General features: G+C 40.5%; 1 protein-coding gene across 2 annotated transcripts in view; it reads right to left on the minus strand.

Annotated features, from left to right (window-relative positions):
* Positions 1-24,257, minus strand: part of HEPHL1 (hephaestin like 1) — a 58,201-nt gene that overhangs the window by 24,658 nt on the left and 9,286 nt on the right. For both annotated transcript variants that reach the window (XM_088791505.1, XM_019737563.3), the window contains exons 2-11: positions 21,299-21,543; positions 16,966-17,178; positions 16,103-16,282; positions 13,595-13,849; positions 10,240-10,408; positions 8,867-9,006; positions 8,566-8,697; positions 6,881-7,092; positions 3,530-3,680; positions 515-727 (exon numbers count right to left, since the gene is read on the minus strand). In XM_088791505.1, the coding sequence (XP_088647631.1) occupies positions 515-727; positions 3,530-3,680; positions 6,881-7,092; positions 8,566-8,697; positions 8,867-9,006; positions 10,240-10,408; positions 13,595-13,849; positions 16,103-16,282; positions 16,966-17,178; positions 21,299-21,543 (1,910 nt within the window). The remainder of the gene's footprint in view (positions 1-514; positions 728-3,529; positions 3,681-6,880; positions 7,093-8,565; positions 8,698-8,866; positions 9,007-10,239; positions 10,409-13,594; positions 13,850-16,102; positions 16,283-16,965; positions 17,179-21,298; positions 21,544-24,257) is intronic.

A 24,257-nucleotide genomic window follows, 5' to 3' on the forward strand; every position in this document is an offset into this window, starting at 1 on the left:
CAACTTGTCCTCTGGGGAAACCAAGGGAGCACAACAGAATGAAATTAGAGAAGCCCCCAAATAACTCATGCAGAGGGCACTATCCATCTCTAGAGAAGGCAGACTGGGTCAGATCATAACCTAGAAGCATCCACTGGGCTGTCCACGCCTGGTAAGATGCTTCAGGGCAGCAACTAAAACAATGTTTGTGATTAAAGAGCACAAAAATATCCTCTTTCTTGGGCCTGAATTCTTCACGGATATGAATCAAGATCATTCTCCAAAGATTTGTGCAGCAAGGTCATTTAGAGGACTACCACTTCTGCTCGTTGGATCTTATTTTAGATGTTTCTCCTTTGTCCTTTGTGCTATGTGTTTGGAATAAAATAGGACTCCCTCATTCCAGTCAAGACTGTATCTCATTCTACATGCCCTGAAGTGCCCAAAGTTGACCAGTTTCTTCAGAGAGAGGACCCTAAGTGTATATGCCTGAAGATAGGAATGTGGTCACCTGAGATGGCCCCGCCTAGTTTACCTGCGTGGTCTGGCTGCATGAATGCTGTTGTAGAGGTATGGGGAAACAGGGCCAGGGTGTCGCGGTGAGTCCCTCGTAGATGGATGGTGTTGCCTTGAAAATAAACTCCGTGCATGTCCGTGTCAGTGCCCATTCCAATCATGTGCCAGGAAACTCTGTCCTTTTTACACATGTGTAGGCCTGGCTGGTTGCCATACATATAGCCATTAATAGCTAAATGGAAAGAAAGACATCATCAGAGCCCATTATAATTTTGTAGACATACTGAAAACACATCATCTTAGTGAGATTATCGGTGTATATGGTATGGGGATGTTCAAGTTCAAACTATTCACAGAAGATGCTTATTATCAGAGAATAAATAGTCCTGGGGAAAAGTCACATGGTGAATCGATTTAAAAATGGAGACTGCAATTAACAAGGAATAATGCAAATATACTAAAATTGTGAAAATGTTATGTTTAACGGTGTATAGACAAGGGCATGAATTCTAAGAATCAATAAGGAATAATCAATAAGTTGTCTTCTGGCACAATTTTTTCTGACAAAATTGTTTGATGGTGTAATATGATATCCTTCATTTCAAATTTTAGTTTTGCGGATTATAAAGAAGATGATCCTTGCAAAAATATAAACTTTAGCAATTTCCTCCGAAGTCTTCTCTAAAACTCTTGACATGAAAATCATTTTCTTTTGAGGTTCTCATCCTGTCATCTCTTTGTTAAGTGTCTCTTCCTTGGTTATTAATTCATTTAATTTTGTCAGATTCTCATTTGTCAATGGCTTTGCATTTGTTCTAGAAGTTACCAGACATCCCTTTACTGATTTCATGAATCCTGCATCATTTGAAAGATTTGCAGTTGATTGACATTATATTTAAATGTCTGGTCAGTGGAGAGGGACTTTTTTGGGGGGAGAGGGACACTAAGTTTATAAGAGGGTAATAATTTTGCCTTATGATAACTTTTGTTTTCTTACCTCAGTAAAATAACTGAAGGGACTTGGAATAATGATTACTTACATATGAAGACCCTTTGTATCTCCAGAAATGCAAATTGTTTTTATCTGTTACATCAACTTCAGTCCATTGATAGTGGCTACGTGGTGTAGTGCCTTGAGAAGAATTGAGAAACCACGTTCCCACTCTGTAGGGGGATGAATGCCATGACCGAATAGCACTGTCTGAGGGGTAACTGTGCATGATGATGTCATATTATGCTTGATGTCTCTTAGAGAGAGCAAGATTATATCCCCGCCCCCTCCTTATGCATGACCATAGTAGGAAAGAACAATTATCATGAATGATCTTCTGTTATAATCCCCTTGTCAAATAAAATTACTTTTTTTATTATTTCTGTGTCTGAAGAATGAGTGGTGCTTGGAAATTTTGCTCAAATAGCTGGGATTATTAGCAGAATGTCCAAGAAACCCTGGGGCTACTGAGAAGACCATCACATTTTCTGAAAAAATCTTTGATAATGCTTTTGCAAAGAAATGAGCTAAATCTTGTCCACTGAATATTAAAGAGATAGTATTGTAAGATGGGGTGTTAATAATTTAGTCCTTAGGTAGGTGGTAGACAACCTTCTGTTGCCTTGGAACTCTAGTTGAAAGCCCCTCTTTCTGGAACACACATTTGTTCATTCATTCAACAAACACCTTTGACTATAGACTATATCTCATAATAGGTGCACTGCAGAGCACTGCATACCATGTGAGGCACTTACTCTTTGGTATTGTTCCCATCTTTCTTCCTCCCACTCCACACAAGAAGACTGGAGATAGAATTTAATTTCTAATTAATGGGAAATGTAATTAAAATACATTATTTTCCTTGAATTTTGCTTTAAAATTGACATGTTCTATATGTCTAACATATGAAAACATATTCCACATTGTCAAACCAGGATGGGGCTGGATTCGACATGGTCCATTAGGGTGGTTAGTGTTTTCTCTATATAGGCCTCTCGTGATAAATTTCTTTTGAAATTAGCTTCTCCACTAAGGAATTGTTTCCTCATTTCTAGTTTAGTTTCCCATTTTTAATGACTAGGAGGAAGGTTGGAAACAAATTTTGTATTCGGGTTATAACAAAACTTTTCATAGAAGATGATAATGAAAATGCCTTACTCCGTGCTTTCCATCAGCCCAAGAGTGAACTGTTGGAACAGAGCATCTGGAACCACAAGAGTCTATGAGCTGGTTGCTATGGGTCACTAGGAATATTGGACATTTTTGGACTTCCTTGTGGGAGAGGGATATTTGGAGCTGTTTTATTATTTCCCCATAATGTTTTATAGGCAATAAATAGATGTTATGTTTGATACTAAAAACCAGCACTTTAGCACTGTTACCCTACAGTGCTTTCTTTAGGCATTTTTTTTGACGGCATACTCTTGCAGGCATTTGAGTTCGGACTCTTTCCCATGATTTCATGCCCTTGGGTTATATGCCCAAGACTAAAATGAATCTTGTGGCAGACCAATTACAAGGTGGTATGCTATTATAACAACTGATGGAGAGAGAGATGGAGAAAGAGAATTAAGTAATTCCTCCGAAATGAAGATCTGGGGTAGGAATGGTTAGTGTTTTACAAATTAACCCTGTAGACAGACACGCCTACGACTTGATAATAGATATTTTGCTGTACAATGGTTACCTCCCATTATCACTGGGGTTATCAGACATAATGATGTGATTGCGAACCCAAGGGAGGGCATTTTGTCAGTAATTTTATCCATTTAAGATATACTTTGATCTTTGCTAGTTCAAATTTTGTGTTGGTTCATCTAAGGCTGATAAAGTGTTTTAGAAGTATTAATTAAGGGTCATAACATCTCTGGGAGGTAGAGAGGTTTCATCATACCCTGTGAGGCTGAAGCCACAAAATAATTTACTCGTGACCAAGAACAACACTCAAGAAACCAAAATTAAGATAGTTACAGCATTGCCAACACTTTCGCTTCAAATGCAATTACACCTTTTCTTTACAGGAGGAAAAGTCATTTTTTATACCGTGCATCCTGTTGGACTTCACAAACTCTCTGTCCTCTTTGTCAACAGCGAAGGGACGCCGGGTAAACTTCTGGATGTTTTCATCAAGATACAGGCTCAGATTCTCATCGAAGACTGTGAATAGTAGGTAAAATTCCTTGTCTATGCCTTTCTATAGAGAAGAAAGAAATGAATATAAAAAGTACAGGTTGGAGGATGTTTTCATTCTTGACTCTGTTTCGCTTTCAAAGTTAACACAAAGTAAATAAGAATCAGCATCAGTCTTCGATTGACTGGGTCATTTTGTAAACCAGGACTCTGAGCATGATTCTGGTAAATTCATTCCACCCCTAAAAAATCCATCTCATTATATCCTTTTCCCTCCTCTATGACTTCCTCAGGGGAAATAAGTCCCTGCTGAGAGGCTTTCCTACTCTGTGGGACTACTGTTGTCAGGCTGGACGTCATTGTCTTCCTCTCCTTACCATGGCCTCCATGTCCTGGCCCCAGACTCTCTCTCTCTCCCTGATTTCATAGCCTTGTACTCACCCCCCAGCTTACGCCAGCCACCCTGGCCTTTTGCTCTTCCATGACCACACCAACCTCATTCCCACCTCAGGGCCTTTTCGTGCGCTGTTCCCACTGCCTAGCGGGTTCTCTCAAGTCTTGCTTAGGTCACTTCCTTACTTTATCCAGTTCTCTGCACAAATGTCACCTCCTCAGAAGACTCTTTCCTGATCACCCTGTTTAAAACAGTCACTCGTCTTCTACCTTGCCTGCAAACTCACCCACTTTACCCTACTTGACTCTTCATAGCACTTATCTCTGCCTGAACTTGTATTTTCTGTATGAACTTACAATTGTTTTCTCACTGCAATGCAGGCTTTATGAAGGCAGGAACATTTTGGATTTTTCTCTATATGCCCAGCTCAAAAAAATAAAAATTAAAATTAAAAAAAAGAGAAAAAGAAAAAAAGCCTGGAAAGCAGGCACCCAGTACATGTTTGTGAGTGAAATAATGAATTCAGACAACCTATAAGACTTTGCTATATTGTTACCTTGAATTGATATTGAGGGGACTATGGATTACTTCCTCTCTGTGTATATTTCTAATCCATCTATTTTGAGCATATCTGACCACACAGCATCCTGAATGCTGAAATATGCTTTTCTTTAAAGGTGAAACATGGAGGTGATTATATTTTCTGTCCCTCAACATCTTCCTTTCTCTTCCAATATGCTCCCTTCTAACCCACGCTTCTGCTGCCTGCTCCAGAAGGAGCCTCAGCAATGCTATCTGATTACATCTCTTTTCTTATTAAACTGGACAATATGATCTAAACTCACAGTGCGTGATCCCATCCTACCTGTGCAGCCTCATCTCCTGGCCCTTCCCTCCTGGTACTTTGACTGAAGCAAGGCCAAGTTCCTTGCAGCAATCTGAACTTGTTGTGTTCTGCAGGCCTCTGTCCTTTATGCATGTACCCCTCAACTTTGACGGTCTGCCACCCTAATCCAGCCTCAAGGGCCAGCTCAGCTGTCCTACCTCTGTGATGCTTTCCTAACGCCTCATCAAAGACATGGGTACTCCTTGCTTTACACTCTTACTATACCTTATATACACTTACTGTTTTTATCACATGGTGTTTTAGAAGGCAGTAGTTTAAGATGATGGAAAGAAACAATGTAGCCTTGAAATTTTTAAAAATAAAATATAAAACTTTGAAGAGACATAAAGGGTCAAAAACACAAAAGCTGATAGGCTATGGGAGCAGGCAGATCTAGGTTCTAATGCCATTATTCTTTTTCATGATTTTGTGTAAGCAGACTGGCTATGAATGGTATTTGGCTCAGGTAACAATGCACAGAGATTATAAGATGCTTCTAGCAAACCTCAAAGTTACCATCGAATGTGGCAAAATGATAAGTACCTTACAAAGTTTTTCTAGCACTCAATTTCCTTCGCTCAGGTATTTAGCTAGTAGGAAGCAGGGAAGTATATTGGGAAATGGTCAAAGCTGAATGCTGCTGACTGTCACTACTAACTAGGTGTATTTCCTGGGATGAGACTTAATGTCTCAGAGCCTCAGTTTCTTCTGCTTTATAAAGGGCATGATCCTTCTGCTTTGCCTTATATGATTATTGTGGCACAGTGTAAGCATTCAGTCTTCTTACACAAGCATTTTTCAGGATCATTCAGAGGACCAGGGACACACTGAACCTCCAATAGACATTTCCAGGTTTGGGCCTTTGTGCAGGGAAATGAAAATCTGAGGTGGACCAAGATACTTTGTGTCCTCTACTTAGACGTTCCCTTGAGCCCTGAGGCAGGTCCACACAATGCAGATATTATAAAATATACCATTTAAATAGTCTTGCTACTTCTGACTGGTGAAGTAATTCCAAATGGCTAAATGACTGGATTTTTCTTGTTTCATCAATGTGTTTAATATCATGCAGACACAGCTTGGAATGCTATGCTTTGCCACACTAATAGGTGCAACCGTCCAAGCTTCTAAGGTGGGACTTGCTAGAAGTTAACGGCATGCTTTCTTGTTCCTTCAGCCATAGCGATCAACTTCCAGTTCAAGAGTTACAGTCGTTCTCAACCCTGGCTGCACTTGGAAATCACCTGGAGATTCTGATCTAATTGGCCTGGAGCACCTGAATCGAAGATGTTTAAAAGGTCTCTGGGTGGTTCTAATGGATGGCCAAGTTTGAGAAAATTTGTCCAAAAAGAAAGGATCCCAATTTGCATTCCGTGTAGATCTCAGAAGATTCCAGAATCAAAGCAATGCACAGGGAGATACCCACCAAATCCCAGCCACAAGAAGAAGAAATCCTGGGTATCTGGATGGGCATCTGTAACTTTGAAAAATCAGATCTTAAAATTACAAAACAGGGTCGGCCCGGTGGCTCAGACGGTTGGAGCTCCATGCTCCTAACTCCGAAGGCTCCTAACTCCGCAGGTTTGATTCCCACATACAGCTCAGTTGGCTCTCAACCACAAGGTTGCCGGTTTGACTCCCGCAAGGGATGGTGGGCTGTGCCCCCTGCAACTAGCAACGGCAACTGGACCTGGAGCTGAGCTGCACCCTCCACAACCAAGACTGAAAGGACAACAACTTGACTTGGGAAAAAATAAAAGTCCTGGAAGTACACATTGTTCCCTAATAAAGTCCTGTTCCCCTTCCCCAATAAAACCTTGGGAAAAAAAAATTACAAAACAATTCAATTCCCATTATGCCAAACTCAATTTCAAGATGAAGGGGGAGAAATTCCTTTTTGTTACTGACTCTTTAGTACTATCTAATCTCTAGCCAGGTTACTGCTTTCTCCCATACAATCCTGAGTGGACCTTCAATGACCTACCTGTGTCCCATCATCATCAAGAACGCCCTTTTTACAGACTAGCAAAGGCCCCACAAGGCCAGAGCTGGTGTCCTTGATTGGCTCAACTGCTGAGAAGTAAAGATAGGTCAGACAGGGAGGATCATCCTCTGTTGGGCTCACACTTTCAGGCACTGTCCACGTGTATGTGAAGGTTTCACCTGGTTTAACATGTGCCCCTGGTTTCAGAAATCCTGAGGAGATAAATGAAACAATTACTCAAAGCCACTGTCACAATCCGCTGTTTCATGAGATAGAAGCTTACATCAAAGGATTGTATACTTAATAGATTACAGTTAGCATCTTCATAGATACTATTTCTTAATGAAATATCGGATTTAGAGCATATTAAGAGTGATAATTGCCCATTTAGCGATTAAATGTAAGCCCATAAAATATTGAGTGCCTTCTCTGTGGAATATATTACACTTGGCCCTGCAGAGGATACCCCAAAAAGTTAAGCAAGAGACTTATCTTTAAAGAGTTTAAAATCTTGAAGGTTGAACTAGGAAATAACCCAAATAACTACAAGATAGAGGAAGGAAGGAAGCGAATGCCCAAGCTGACTAAGCTGGTAAATGGCAGATCTGGGATTCAAACTCGGGACTGTTTGATTCCAAAGACTGCACACTTAACTTTCACGTTATATTGACACATGAACACTGAATCTCTCCTACTAGGCTGAGGCCAGAGACTCTGCATCTTGTCCAGAACTTTGCAAAAATGTGTGCAGTAAGTGTTTGAGTTTAACAGTAGAAAATACAGATACTTGGGCTGTCACTGGTCTTCTTTCTGCACACACAGAAAAAGTCATGGTGAGCATTTTGACCAAGCAGGAGAGTGCCAGTGTAGGAGATGCTGCGGCAGAAGAGGGTGAGGATCGGTCTGGGGCAGTGAGGGGAGGGGTTGGTGGAACTCTATTTCCATTCCTTTGTCCTCTGTCCCCTCACCATCACCACAAAGCCTACTCTAGATGGTCCTGGCCTCTCACTGGGGCATGAAGAAGTAGCCTAGGCAGCCATGATATCAGCCGTGGTGATGGGGAAGGCTTCCAAGGAAACGAGGAGTTTCCTAAGCGCAGTGTCATGAATGTTCCTGCAGCCACTGGGCAGAAGCTGCCTTTCTCATGTATAGAGGGCCTGTGCAACCTACTCTTTGATGGAGAGACGCTATAGATGAGGATAAGCACATGATACTGGTTTAAAATAAACATTTGTCAATAAATACAGAACAAAGACCATGCATAAGATTTTGATGTCAACAAAACATTGGAAACCAGATTTTCCCCTCAGCCTCCCCCAAAGAATCCTATGCAACCTGTAGCAGAAAAACTCTTCATCTTAAAGAAGTGGGGGTGACTGTGAAAGCAGCTCACTTTGAGATTAATTATATTACTGAGGGAAAAGAAAAAGAATTGATATTTCCTAAGAACCTACCGTGGGCTAGACCTGTGCTGAATTCTCTCCATCCCTCCCCCAAAGCCCTGTGAGGTGAGAGTCATTATCTATATTTGATAGGTGAGAAGAATAAGGTTTAGAAAATTGAAATAATTGCCCAAGCTCACTGGGCTGGTAAGTGAAGGGGCCAGGATTTGAACCTAATCTGTCCAGGTCTAAGTCCTTTGTGCACTCACCTGCTTCCTCCGTTAAGCGTAGGCTGAGACTTACCATCTATGTTTGGGGCTGCATCAGAGGCTTTGTCATAGACCACACCATGGGGCAAAATACTGTAGACTTTGTCAGCTTTGTTGGCAAAAGTCACTAACAGGGTATCACCCACCTCTGCCCTGATGACTGGACCTGAAAAATATCAAGAAGAGGAGGGAAAAGGGGGTGAACATAATCACAGAGATGTGAATATGGTCAAGAAAAGAGTCATTCCATGTAGATGTCTGAGTATATGACCCACTAAAACATCCACACATACACCCCCATCCCGTTCATAACATGACGGATGGTTTTACTCTACCAAGAATTCCAAGATGGGCTTCTGCCTCAGAGAGTCTCTTTCTTTGAGTAAAAGTTGCATCGACATACTGCACATACTGAGCCTTCCAATATTTCCCTCCTATTCTGTTGTCTGCTTGTGCAAAGTAGAACTCGGAGTCACTGTGGAAAGAATAGGAACCTGACTGAGGACACATTTCTGCATATCCACCAAATGTGTTAATTTTGGAGCTTCATTTTATGATTTCTAGCCCGTTCACCCACTCGTCTCCCCAGAAAAGATAACACAGGCTTCAACAAATTCCCCAGGAATAGTCAACCAGCTTTAAAAGTCTTCAGAAGCTGGATATGCGTGAGCTCATTTCTCTCTTAGCCATTGCACTTTCTTCCCCAGAAGTCCAGCAACCGAAGAAGAAGGCACAGGTCAACTCCTTACTTATGAATACTGGAGTCCCAGAATGGTGTCCTACAAAGTAACAAAGAGCTAACTGGTGTCTTTGCAGAATAGGCAGCCCTCGCTCTCTTGCTGATGCCAGTGTGAATAGTCTTTGCATATAGTAAGCTCTAATGTCTGGCATTATTAAGGAAAGGAGTGTCTAGTTAATCAAATAGTTTAATTAATGGAGAGTTATCACATAAGCTATACACATGAAATACTGAAAGTCTAAGTTGTGAAACACAGTATTGTAAATTCTGACTAGTACTAACTCTCTGTTATCTTATTTCTGTTAATGGTACCATCACTCTTGCAGTCTTATAGGCTGTCTTTTTGTCTTCAATAAAATTTTAAAAAAAACACCAAAAAACTATATGCCATGGGAACCCAGAAGGAAAATGATTAACTATGATTCAGGAGTCAAGGAGGCCTCAGGTAAAAGGTGACATTAGATTTTGAAGGAAAATGGCATTTTACTGTACAGGGAGGGAAAGGAATTGTAGGTAAGGGGGCATAACTTACATCAAGTTGTCCTTGAACTAAAAAGAGTAAGTTTCCTTGATTGAAAGAGAGTCCTGTTTTATTCCATCTTCAAAAATTGTCTTTTCCTTGCATGCAAAGACCTATTCTCTTCCCTGTCAGATTAGTATTTCTTATGGCACTTAGCACTGCAATTTGCACATAGTAGGTGTTCAAGAAATGTTTGATGAGTGAAAGAGTGAGAGAATGAATGAATGCATACAGTGTTTTGATTCAGCCAGCAAATCACAAAGCAATAGATAGTCTTCCATTCTCAGCAGTATACCCAGAGCTCGGAACCCCTTAAATGGTATCATTATACCATTTATGTAGTACGTGCTCATAAGAGCAGTGTTTGGGATACAAATGAGATCACAGGGAAAAGCCTAATAGATGGTTCCTTTATGAGAGGCTTAGAAACATCAGCAAAAAGAGCTTACCTGCCAGAGGCATTTAGGGGAAGACCAGAGAATTTGTCACAGCCTTGAGGACCATAATCCCAAAGAATTTTTTCAGCTGCTATAAAGTAGCGCCTCTGTTGACCTTTCAACTTGGGGTGCGAAACAGCTTTTTTGCAGTAACCAACATTATATTGCCCCAGCATACCAGCTGCAGAACAGAAGAAAACCATCAGCTAAAATATAAATGCTCACAAAAGAAATCATACAGGAAAAGACTGATAGATTTGACTTCATGAACTTTGAAAACTTTTGTACAGACAATAAGACCATCAACAAAGTTCAAAGTAAAAGATTAATAGCAAGATTTTGTTCTGTTTTACTGCTGCATAATATTCCATTGTGTATATCTCACATGGTTCGACCTAGAAGGTATTATGCTAAGTGAAATAAGTCAGATAGTGTGGAGAAGACAAACACATTTTAAAAAGGAATTTGGCAATATATGTCTATAACTTAAAAAGAAAATCAAACTCTCTGTCCCAGGAGTTCCAAATCTAGGAGTATTGCTAAGGAAACGTCAGAAAAAGTATAAACTTATCTATAAATTGATTTTATCAGTTTTATTGATAACGCTAAAAAATGGGGGGGAAATATAAATGTTAAGCAATAGAGTGTTGGTTAAGTGAATTGTAATCTCCTTATAAAGGACACTGGAAGGATTAACAATGATGAAGTAGCTCTATATTCACTGATGTAAGTATATTTCTGGTGTATTAATATGTGGAAAAAATAAGCTACAAGGCAGTATTTTATTTTATTTTATAAATAATATATGCATTTAGGTAAAGGTCTAGAAAATAGTGATGGAAGATAGTCATCAGAATGTGACACTTTTCTATCTTGATGGCATTATTGATTTTTAAAATTAAATTATAAATTATATAAATGTCTAATCACTTTGCTGTCCACCTGAAACTAATATAAAATAATATTGAATGTTAACTGTAACTGAAAAAATAAATAATTTTTTAAAAATAATAAAAATAAGTTAACAATTTTTAAAAATTGAATTATATTTATTTTCTAATTTTTTACAATAATTTTTTTCTGAAGGCATGGACAACTTAGGAAGTGTTGTATTTTAGCAATCTATAAACACCAGTTTACGTCCACAACTACTAGCCAAGCTTAGCAATCTTACTAGTCTCAAATGACTGCTAATATGAGTTTAAAACTGGTTTCTTCTGAGGTTTAACAGCATGGGACCCTTTAAGAGTAGGGATCTTGTGTTGAGAACACTTAAGATCTACCCTCTTTGGAAATGTCAAGCATACACTACAGTATTGTTGACTGTGGTCACCATGCCGTGTATTAGAGCTCCAGAACTCATTCATCTGGCTTAACTGAGACTTGGTATTCCTTGAGACGTCAAGTATTCCCACCCCTGCCCCCCACATATGCACAAAGGTAACTATGTATGGAGATGGTTATGTTAATTATCTTGAGTGTGACGATCAGTTCACAATGTATGCATATATCAAAGCATCCAGTTGTACATCTTAAATATATATGATTCCTATTTGTTGATTATATATGAATAAAGCTGGGCAGGGTGGCAGGGGGAATAGGAAACTTATCTTGTTCATCTTTGTCTTCCCTGAACAGTATCTAGTACATATTAACTGATCAACTCAACATCTGTTGAATTGAATTCAGCTGGAATAAGCCAGCCGACTAAGGCTGAAATTGGCTGCTTAAGGTTGATGGAACAAGAATGTGTTATCCAAGCAGCCCTGAAGGGTTGCTTCTCTGTACTGTTAATAGTGACTGTGTGTATATCGTTTAATCACATAATTTCTTCTGTGTCTATCTCACTGACATATTTTCTTTTTCTATTCTTGTTTTTACCATTTTAGGCCAGACCTTTTATATTTCATAACTCTAATGTTTCCAATGCATCTTAACTAGCAATGGTGGCCAGAATCTCTCCACTGAATCCTTTCTGCACACAGATACCATATGTATCTTCCTAAGTCACTGCACTGATTATGTCACCAGTGTGCCTAAGGATCTAGAAGGACTCACTATTGCCTTCCAGACACGGTCCCACATCCTTAGCCTTGCCATTCAAAGCTGCTCCAACTGGGGCTGAACTGCCTCTCCAGGCTTCTGTCTCATCACTCTTCTGGCCTGAGCCTAGAGTCCAGCTCAGTAGAACCCAGTCTATATGGTCCCAATGGTCCCAAGGAACCAGGACCAAGTCATTCAACAGGTATTTAAGTCAACAAATGTTTGCCGTGCACCTATCATTGGATTTTGTCTCCATATAGGGAAGAGCATTGTAATAAAGCAACCCAGAGATTAAAATGGGCTGCTATAATATAATTACTTAAAAGAGATGTTCCAAAGGAAATTCAAGAATTGGATGGGGGATTGGTCCAGATTACCTTTCCAATGCTAAAAATGTGTTACACTATTTACAGTTGTTCATATAGAACATGTGTTTGTTCCCAATTCATGTTGCTTCCTCTGCCTGGAAAGCCTTTCTTCCTTTCTTTACCTATTCAATTCCTACCTGTATTTCAAGGCTGAGATTAGAAGCCAGCTCTTCAGGAAGCCTTTCTGATTGCCCCAGAGAAGTGACTATGGCACCCAAAGAGCATTTATCATTTAGCCTCCAATGTTATTCATTGCATAAGTGTCTCACTGTGTCTAACTATTAGATTGTAGTTTCCTTGAATGTCTCATCATTTCTTTCAATCACCTTTCACCTGGTTCATAGGGAAGGGATCAATAAATATCTGTGGCCAAATAAGCATTGTACATTTTCCTATGTGTTTAAGATTTAATTAAATGTAACACATACAAGAATCTATCTAACAGCAGTCACTGCATGAGCACCATTGACCGTGTGGTCTAATTGTTCCATTCTAAGCATCTTCCCACTGGTCTTTGTCCTTTTTACCTTGTAGGTGATCACTGACTTTACCTATTCAATTCCTACCTGTATTTCAAGGCTGAGATTAGAAGCCAGCTCTTCAGGAAGCCTTTCTGATTGCCCCAGAGAAGTGACTATGGCACCCAAAGAGCATTTATCATTTAGCCTCCAATGTTATTCATTGCATAAGTGTCTCACTGTGTCTAACTATTAGATTGTAGTTTCCTTGAATGTCTCATCATTTCTTTCAATCACCTTTCATCTGGTTCATAGGGAAGGGATCAATAAATATCTGTGGCCAAATAAGCATTGTACATTTTCCTATGTGTTTAAGATTTAATTAAATGTAACACATACAAGAATCTATCTAACAGCAGTCACTGCATGAGCACCATTGACCGTGTGGTCTAATTGTTCCATTCTAAGCATCTTCCCACTGGTCTTTGTCCTTTTTACCTTGTAGGTGATCACTGACTTGGCAGGTTATCATCCACGTCCCAGCATTCTCAGCTATCATTTCTGCTGTCAGGAAGGTGGCGGGGAACAGGTTGACGACATCCGTCCGATGCCGGCGGCTGATGAAGGTGTTACCATAAAAATAGATGGAGTGGATGTCTATTTCATTCCCCATCCCAAATAAGTGCCAGGACACTGATTCCCCAACACACATATCAGGCTCAGGGAAGTTTCCAAAGAGATATCCATTGAGAGCTGAAAGACAGAAGCACACCAGTGGAAGAGACTTCCCTGCAGAGGCGAGCAGGACCAGAAACGTTGGTGGCTCCTAGTCTTGCACAACTGGAAAAACAGCGCTGATCACTGACTGTAATGTTCTCATGCAGAAAAGCACGGCTCCTTTCACATATGCATAATGTAGTCCCAGAAAGGAATGGAAGGTGTTGGTCTTTTGGGAAGAAAAGCACTCAATAAAAGTGACAATCAGCACACACTAAAAAGAGCCTGGGAGCTGCTGTGTGGACCCAATGAGATCAGGAACGAACAGAGCGCTGCTCCTACTTCCAGTAGGCTCAGCCTCCTTTTTTCCCAATCCTTCATTTGCAAACTTGCCTTCCCCACCCAACTCTGTTTTTGCAACTAGAAACCCTGTCTTCCTCCTCTTACAGCTCTCAGGACCTAGCAGAAAAGCTGCACATAGTAGCTACTTAATTCAAGTGACAAAATCATGCAGCAATATAGAAAGGAAAGGGACTGATTAGAAGGGACTTATAAGAGATACATATTTTGTTAGTTTAAAAGCAGGGAGAAAAAACATTTTTTACTAGGTCTTGCTGGGAAAGAATCTTACTGACTGAGCTTACGCCTTAAGCCTGGGACCTAATACTTTGAATTATCTAAATGGCAGTTGGAATTTAACCAAGTACAGAAAAGGAACTTGACTTAGGGTTTCTTAAATTCAAACTGAGTTAAAAAGCTATCATTACTAAGATAATAATGACTGGGACAGTACAATTAATTCTAAGTCATTTTTAGTAACTTTAAATAAATGTATCAATAAATCTCGTGTTGATTGTGCATCTCTATAGACTAGTTTGTTTGTGTATTTTTTTCTTTGAAGTTAATTTTTTCCTATACTTGGTTAGGTCTCCTTTGCCAGTCTGAAGGATTGATTGCAAACACCTGCTTCAGCATACAGGCTCATTTTTTAAAAATGTATTTTCATCCAAAAGAATAAGAGGAGTTATTTAGGTAGCTGAGTCATAACCATCACAATTAGTAGTTTTAAGCAAGATTTGAGATCACCACACCCATTTTCTAAAGAACAGGGATAAAAGTTAACTGGTCATAGCAATGATTTGAATTTAAGTTTTCGGTTATTCCAGTCTTCATTTTTACCCCCTGCCTCCCTCCTTTTTCTCCTCTTCCTTACTTCTTTTCCTCCTAAAATATTTTCCAAGCAGCCCTTACATCCAAGGTTGCTGAAACATCCTTGGAAGGAAAAGAGTAGGTGTGCAATACAATGGAAAGAGTCAGTATATTGACAATCACACCTTGACGTGCTTTGGAATCAAACGCAAGTAAATTAAATTTATTTGCTATGGGATTTCTCTCTCCGGGTTTCTCAGGCAACTCTGGCACTAATTCACACTTTGACCTTAAGCAAGTCATTGATGGTCTCTTGACCTCAGGTTCTCCATCTGTAAAATTGGGGAAGTCAGATGATTTTCAGCTCCTTTCCACTCTCCTACGATTTTATGACTACATTGACTGTCTCGGTTAGGATGATTCTGGGAGATAGACAAGCAAAGACGGAGGGAACTTGTCAATGAATGACATGGGGTGGTTGTTTATATTGAAGATGTTCTTTATGTTCACTAAAACTCTCTAGGAAAAAATAGAATGAGGTGCTTAATAATGCCCAAATCCTAAAATTCTGCATTGAGCCACTACTCGAGGATAGGTAAATGTTCTGTCTCAACTATCAGGATAACTATAGAAATTCGCTACTTTCAACAAATATGCAGTCTGGGGCATAGTAAATGCTCAATAAATGTTGATTTAAAGAATGTCTGGGAAACAAATTCACAAGTGTGTATTTAAACTCTGTGCGTAGCATAGCTCTTGAAACTTAGCAGCTACTCAGAAAATGGTTCCTGGATAATGCGAGAGGTTGCAAAAGACAGACTGTTATATAATGATTCATTCTCTTTTCTCCAGTCTAAAACCGCCCATCCTCTGGGCTCACCTCCTGATTCTTTCCTGATGATAACATTAACCCTTCTACTTTTTGTGCCATAGCTTTCTCATACCCAATTTATCTTTTATCTATTGCCTTGTCCCTTCTCAGATTGTTTCCTTTTCTGACATGTAGTGTGTTTCGTATCTCTTTCTAATCATTCTCATCACTAAGTTACAAATCTTGGAAAACTAAGTTTACCATTTCTGTGATAATATCAGATACTCAAAGGCAATCAGTGTGTACTTGACAACATGGGAGATACTCACCGTGCATCTTGTTACTCCTCTGGAAAACAGCATCTTCTTTGTCAACTGAATCGGGGTCAGTGCAGAAATGTCTGATATTTTCATCGAGGTACCAGCTTTGATTCTCATCCACCAGAGTAAACATTATAATGAACTCTCGGTCCACATCAGTCCTTGCCCCTGAGTATTTATTCAGGACACCTATCAAACACATTCACAAGAGTAGAGAAAACAGTTCAAAGTGAACTTAATCAGGATGAGCTTTGCTTGCTGCCAATAGTGTCAGAGAAGTGTGAAGCTTGTCGAAGACCTAGATCCACAAGAGCAACTCACAACATACAAGCAACAAAGGGCTTTAGTGGAAATGGCAGACAATTTCCATAAGAGACAGAAGAGAAAAGTCATAAAACAGAAATCTTCGCAACTGCAGACTTGGAAATCTGGCTATCCCTGAAGGAAGTCAACTTTACTGACAGACACATTAAATCAATTAATAGGGAATAAAATAGCAAAGTGATGATATGGGTGAAATAATGAAGCAAAAGCATTCCTGGTTATTTGTATTTTTCACTTTGCTATGTATGTGTGGTGTCAGTGGGATGCGAACAGCTATTAATATGAAATGTCCCTATTTTTTTTTTAAGCATATAAGTTTCAGAAGGCTGTGATGGTTCTCAGGCAGAAATCCAAATTATAGCTCCTGCTAGGGTGTCAGATTGATCAAAGAGTTTCCCTAATCTTACAGAAAGCTTAGAAGAGGAGCATTCTGTATAGAGCAAGGGATGTAAGCAAGACAAGACCCGAAATTTATAAACACCTTTTAACCTGGGAACAGGCTCCGTGGGGGGAGGGGGGGGCGGCAACAGCTGGAAGAGCCTCCTTACCTTCCTTGCACACCAGCAGTGGGCCAATCAGCCCGGAGCAGATGTCCTTAGGAGCGTCGATGTGTGAATGGTACACCCAGGTCAGGCAGTTGGCATCTGCAGGCGCAGGGGCATACTCTTCTCTCACTGGCCAGACATAAGTGTAGTTTTTGCCAGGAGGAACCATATCATCATTCTTGTTCTTTCCAGATGTTCCATCTGGGTACAGGGCTCCTTCCAAGAAAGAATAAAACATGGTTAAAACACACAGATCCCCTGCTATAGTGGAAATGGCCGGAGCTTTGGAATCAAACACATATGAATCAAAATGTATTTCCTGTAGGACTGAGGTAAATTACTTACACGCCAATCCAATGCCTCGGTTTTCTATCAGTAAAGCTGGAATGTTAATATACACTCCACAGGGATGTGAAAACAAGATGACACAATGCACAGGAGTGTCCTGCCCAAAACCAGGTGCTTAAAAAAATGTCCATAAGGACCCCATCTGATGGGCCTCCTGTAGCAATCAGGAAGATTTCACTCCACTTCTCTTAACATCAACTAAAGAAGGAAAGGAGAAGCAGCAGAAGAAATAACGAATGCCTCTTGTGGCCATAGTACAGATTTAGCACCCGTACGAGGTGTCATGAGAGATAGCAAGGAAGTTACTTATTTTGCCTCCATGGATATTACGGTTCTGCTAGGGAGGTCAGAATGTGAATTATGAACACATGGGAAGACTGGAGAATAAAACAGGGTGATGTGTTGAATGTAACTTGGGGTCTAGGCACGGCGGAGGGTCTACCACAGAAGGGGTGGGGCAAATGGGCATGGCATTCCCTCTCTCTCTTTTATAAGCTAAGATTGCACAAGGTTTTTCAGTTGAGGAAGGTCTGTGCTAAAAACAAAATAGTTTGAAAAGCACCTGGGTAGAAGGCAGGAGACCAGCCTGTGCAAGTTATAATTATCAGTAGCTTCATAGCAGGGGTGGGACTTGAGGGGCCTTGTAGGACTGGGCAGAGTTGGATGGTATTGAGAAGGCTAGAGTGTGAGGGCGGAGAGGGAGATGGATGTGGAAACACTCCACGTTCATTCTCCATTCTCTCATTTATTCACTAATTCACTCAACAAATCTGAATTGGTTATTAACTAAATGCCAGCAAATGTGCTGGCATTAGGAATGCAAATTCAAATAAGACAGCAAGAGACAGGGTATCAAAGCCAAGCCAAAGAAAAGATATAACTAAAAAAAATCGAACATCACCTTTTTAAATATCAGATTCTACCACGAAACATAATTTGATTTTTGGAGACGGATGCCAATAGAAAAGAACAACAGTAAAGCCCCTATTATATGCCAATCATAGTGGGTACTTTGTGTATATTATCTCACTCTTCAAAGCAGCCCCATAAAGTATATATTAATATTTCTTTTTAGATTAATTTAAGGTAAATAATGCCAGCATGTGGCTGGGCCAGATTTCAATCTAGTTGTACCTGACTTCCCACTATACTATGATACCTCCCTCACAAGTTATTGGGAATATAGTGTATGGACTATTTTTAAAGATTTATTCACTTTATTTTTACCTGCTTTCTTTTTATGCGTATGTTTATGTGAAACTTTCTTTTACATACTAACTTTTAATCTAAAAAAAATATGAATTAGTTTACAAATTAAACCCACGTACTGTATAATACTAAAAAGATAAAGTTAGAGAGCCAAAACTACATAAAGAAAACAGGAGATTAATTAGTTAGATCCCATCAGTATTAAGTGTAGCTCTAAATTTCCTGGTTATATGTAGGTCCTATCATTATACCTATGTTTAATATGTATTAGGTTAATATAATTGGTTATATTTTTTTCTTCATACAATTAAAGGAAACTCACCAGTTCCTCAAGGGAGAGGAAGTTTTTGCTGGTACTAAATTCTAAGAGAAGATTTTTCAAGAATATAATTATATACAAATTATTGAATAATATGATGAACTATGTCATCGATGTTTTCAGGAATGGTTTCCAAAACACATGAACATACTTTTCAATAATAAATTCTTACATTGTCTCTCAACATAAGGTGAGAATATAACATTGAAATATATTTAAAAAAACCATTTTTACTCAAAGTTAAGCTGATGTAGTTTACTGCTTTCTAATTGATAATTGATCTAAACTAATAGAATAGGAAAAATCCAGTGTTATCCACCATCCATTCAACCCAAATGACACTTTTTTAAAAATCCTGTTACCTAGCCTCTCAGCAGCATTTGCTATTACTTCCCTCCCTCTTAAACAATTCTCCTCCCTTATCTCCCATGACGTCGCACTGTGCTCCTTTGCAAGTCATTTTCAATCTATTTTTCTAGTTCATTCTCCTCTACGTGCCATTTAGTGTCAGAAACCCTCAACGTATAATGCTGGCTCCCTTCCTTCCATGCTCAGAGCTGTCTCCCTGATTGATAGCACCCATCCCAACAGTGCCCCAATCAGCTACATACCAGTGACACCTGCTTTTATCTCCAGCCTGGACATGGCCTCTGAACTTTACACTGACATCCTACTGTCTACTGAACACTACCACTTGTAAATCTCAAAGAGATCTCAAAAACAACCTTTCCCAAAGAACATTAGCTCTCCCTTCTCAAATCTGGTCCTTAGCCACTGTCTCCTGTCTCAGTGAAAGGCACCAGCAGTATTCAATGCCACATGCCAGAAATAGAGGAAGCATTCTTATCTCCTTGCTCTTCCTCCTTCACCATTTCCAAAGCACCACACGTCCTGTCCTTGCTTCTTCTCGAATTCATCCATTTATGTCCATCTCTAGCATCATGACCCTAGTCCAAACTACGCCACCTCTCACTTGGACTTGGGCAGTACCTCCCAGCTGATTTTACTGCATATCTTGCGTCTCTAGTCCATTTTCCAAGCATAGCAAGAGTGATCTTTTCAAATCTCAAGTCTGATCATATTGTTCTTTACTTAAAATCATTCCATGGCTTCCCATCACTCTTTGAATGAAGGTCAAATGTGTTGAACATAGATTGCAAGGCCTAGCGTGGTCTGGCTTAAGCAATCCTGAACTCTTTAGACTAGGGCAGTTGTCTAAAATGCATTCACACAGAATAAAGGGCAGTAGAGATAGTGGTTAAGGTCACAGTCACCGAAGTTAGACTCCCTGAAATCACATCTTATCTCCATCACCTGTTAACTATAAGATTTGGGCAATTTCCTTCTCTTCTATGAGTTTGAACGTCTTATCTGTAAGAAGATGATAATTATAATCCCTACCTCATAGAGTTATTGAGGCTTACATGACATGATATCTATAAAACGTCTGTCACAGTGCCTGGTACATGGTAAGTATTCAATAAACCTCAGTTATTATTTATTAATAGCACTTGCCTAAGCTTTTAATTTATTGAAATAAATACATTATGTGTGAAATTGCTTGACACATGTCTGTCTCTCATGTTAGACTGTAAGTTCCACGAAAACTTGGTTTGCTTTTGCTCAAAAATGTGTATGCACGATCTATCCCAGTGTTTGGTATGCTGGGTGCTAAACACATATCTGCGAATACAATAATGAATGAGTAGCATGCCCATACACCATCTTTATCCAAAATCCTGTGATTAAAATGCATGGCTTGGAAGCTTCTGAATTTATATATGGAGAGGCTGCCGGTCAGGAACTGGGGAAGTGTGGGTGGGTCGTGGTCTTGTCTTGAAGCTTCGACTGAGACGATTCATTTTTCTTTGATTATATGATACCAATGAATACAAATAGCAATTTTCCTAGAGATTCCTTTATTCACAATGTATTCAATATGCTCCCTTTTTGCTTATTATTATTGGCAGTTGTTGATGGCTATCATTGAAAGGTGGTACAGGAGTGTTTCAGAAAGGAAGCATCAAAGTCAGTAGCCTTTAGCAGAGAAGCTGAGATCAGCTTACACTGAGACACCCTCTCTACAGCCAAGGCTGTTCCTGGGACAGGACTCTGGGACCTGTTGTTGTGTGCTGCTCTTCACCCAATGTGCTACCCAGTCATGACTGACTGACAAGGAACAACGTTAGTGTGCTGTTGGGGGGCATGGTGGAGCAGGTGCCAAGGAAGCCCTATACTCAGTTCTGTATCAACATAAACAAGAGTGAGACAAAAGGGAGGGAGGAAATAAGGGAAAGAGAAAAAGAAGAGAAAGAGGGGGTGTGGGAAGAGAAGGAGACAGAGAGAAGACAAATGAATATGTGTAATCCTCGTGCTCTTAGAATCCCTTTCACCGTAACTGACAGTTGCTTTGATTATGAAATACAGACAAGACACCAATAACAAAGGATTGATATTTACCTTCTGAATCTTTCTTGTAGAAAACGCCATGTGGATGCAAAGAGTAAGGTCGAGAAGCAAAGTTTTTTAAATGGATGACAATCACGTCACCCACTTCAGCCCTCACGATGGGGCCCAAAAATCCAAGCCAGGGAGGTTTGGGGATCTCTGTGGAATAGGTGTCATCTGTGTAGTGTCTGTAAACAGCCTTTTTGTAAAGACCACCTATCCTGTTGGGCCCTCTTTCGAGAAATAAGGTGGCAAGTCTAAAAATAAGAAGGAAAATATTTTAAAATTGAAATTAAAAGAAAAATTGTAATAGCTTACCTTAACAAGTTGTAAAGTACTTTCATGTATGGCTTCTCATTTGGTGCTCACTGTAACCCTGTGACTTCTATAGAGCTGGTGAGATTATCCTCACTTTACTGACGAGGAAACTGAGGCTAAGAGAGTTAAGTGACAAGCCAAAAAGCACAAATAGTACTCACAACCAAACTAAAACAAAACCAAATACTCTAAAGTCACAGTGTCCATTTGCCCTTTTTCATTCAACACGCTCCCCTTTTATTTTTCATTGAACAAACACTTAATGTACACTTACGGCATTCCCAGCACTTTGCTACATGTTGTGAAAAGATACAAGAGTTCATGATGCAATCATGGAAAAATGAAGGAACTGCACAGAACAGTATATGAGTAAGTAAGTGCCAACTGAGTGGTTGATGCAACAGACACAGGCTCAGTTTTTCTACAAATATATTTGTTCAGAGAAGGAAAAGATTTCTGTGGGTAGAAAAGGTCAAAAAACACCTCATGAGAAATGCAAGAACTAAGGAGAAGTAGGATTAGATCACAAAATGGAAAAGTGAGGACACAAAGCAGGGACAGAGCATAAGCAATGAGAAGGAAGCAGTGCGCATAATACTGGGGGACAGGAGGTTATAGACCAGGGCGCAAGTCTGAAAGGGGAGGAATGAGATGTATGGATGCATGAAATATCTTTTAAAAGACTGATCATGAACTTGAATTTCAGATTGAAGAATTCAGGATTTATCTTGGAAGCGCTGAGGACGTACAGAGGCTTTTCATAGAGTGACGTGATAATTAGCATTTAAGGACCATCCTATGGCTGTCATGTGCAAGTTTTAGAGGAGCCAGGCAAAGGGGTGAGCAAAGATGAGGGGCAGGGAGGTTGTCAGGAGACCAGCAGGGGTGGTGCAACAGAAAAAAAGCGTCGGCTGTGAAAAAATAGGATTCTAAGACCTGGTGTGACTGGATGCCCTCCTGGGGCCCCAGGGTGAAAGGGACCCTCCTCGGGGTCTGGGAGCCTGAGGCAAGAGCAGCCATGGTGCCGCCAACTTGGAGGTGGCCGTACCATCTTTCCCTGGGCAAGTGGAACTCCCCTCACAATTCTCAGTCTCTGTGCTTAGCTTAGGGCTCCAACCCTAGCGCCAAGCCCAGAAGTATTGGCTTCCGCTTGAGGAAAAGAGCTACCACGCCTGGGTGCAGCCATCACCATGTCGCTATGCCCCGCTGAGGGTGAGAGGCAAGTCCTGCTCTCACACACACTCCTGACATGCACACGCATGCATTCCCTCTCAGTCATTCAACAAACTTCAATTATGCCACGTCCTGTACTCAGTCTTGGGGATACAGAGAAAAAAAGACAACAACTTGAAGGAGCTGTCATTTTAGAAGAGAGTTATTTGAACACAGACTATATCCTGGGGCATCTAATCATCTGGAGTAGAAGACAGATCAGGGGAGGTTTCCTAGAGGAAGTAATGCCTAAACATGGTTGCAAAGAGCAAAGAGGAATTACCCTGGCACAGAATATGGAAAGGCTGATGTAGTAGACATTTTGGAGTTTCGCCAACTCAGCGCCCACACGCCATACTTTGATCTGAGAGCATACCTTCCCATTCCCATGCTAAGTGCTTTGGAGGGGGCTCCACCCCCAGCTCCAGTGATGGAGCAAGTAACTCAGCCTAACCTATCAGACACCAAGTCCCCTCAGATACTCGTGGAGGGAGGCCTTGGGATCCAGGCGTGGCCAATTGGGGGAATTCCTCCCTTAACCAAACCACCTGGTTCACAGTGAGCAGTACAGGGACAGCCACAGAGTGACTAGTTGGTTTAATCCAAGGGATGCTCGAGACTTTTGAAGGATCTTTTTCTTGAGCACTTGGAATGAGGGATGTGAGTCCAGAGCTTCTGGCAACATGTGGGCAACCCAAGGAGAGAGTCTGCCTGGGAACTCTTGCATGCTCCTCTAATCTCTTAAATTTAGCTATTTATGTCTTCCCTCTAATCAACATCTACTTACTTCCATCATCATATTCATTTTTGTTGTTTTCTTTTCTCAGTATTGTATTCTCTATTCTCTTTTATTCACTTCCAATAATTCAGTGATTTGTTTAAAAAAATAAAGGATAAGCACCTACTAGGTGTCTTTCAGCACCTCTCTTTTCTACTCTTTTGTATCTCCCTGCCCAACCCTTTTCTGTTTGTTTTTGTTGTTGTTGTTGTTGTTTTCTCTTTCCCAATTCTTTCTTGGATTGGAAGCTGAACCTGGCGGTTGGGGAGACAGAGCTTTGCTGCCTCTGGGACGAATGGCCCTGCGATTCCTGGGCAGCTGGCCTTTTCCTCCCTGGCTCCTCTGTGGGAGGACGGAACACGGCTTCTTCCTTTGTCCCAGGAACACCCCCCCACACACACACACCTCCACTGGCTCCACACCAAGAGCAGGGCAGGGTTGACACATGTGGGTGTCTGGACAGGCTAGTAATCTGGTGCTTTGGGCAGATAAATAATATGGGCTCGTTCAACCGATATTTGCAAAAATACTTGTTCAGATCTTATTTGGAGGAAAGACTGAGAATGCTGAGGAGAGGAGAAGGTGGCCTGGTGGTGGCAGTTCTTACCTTCTTGGTCACAAGAAGCCCACCCTACAGTTCATGGGACCAATCTTCCTTTGAAG

Source organism: Rhinolophus sinicus, chromosome 14 (genome assembly GCF_057876585.1).
Source record: "Rhinolophus sinicus isolate RSI-liver-muscle chromosome 14, RSI-T2T, whole genome shotgun sequence".
In the NCBI taxonomy this organism is placed as follows: Eukaryota; Metazoa; Chordata; class Mammalia; order Chiroptera; family Rhinolophidae; genus Rhinolophus; species Rhinolophus sinicus.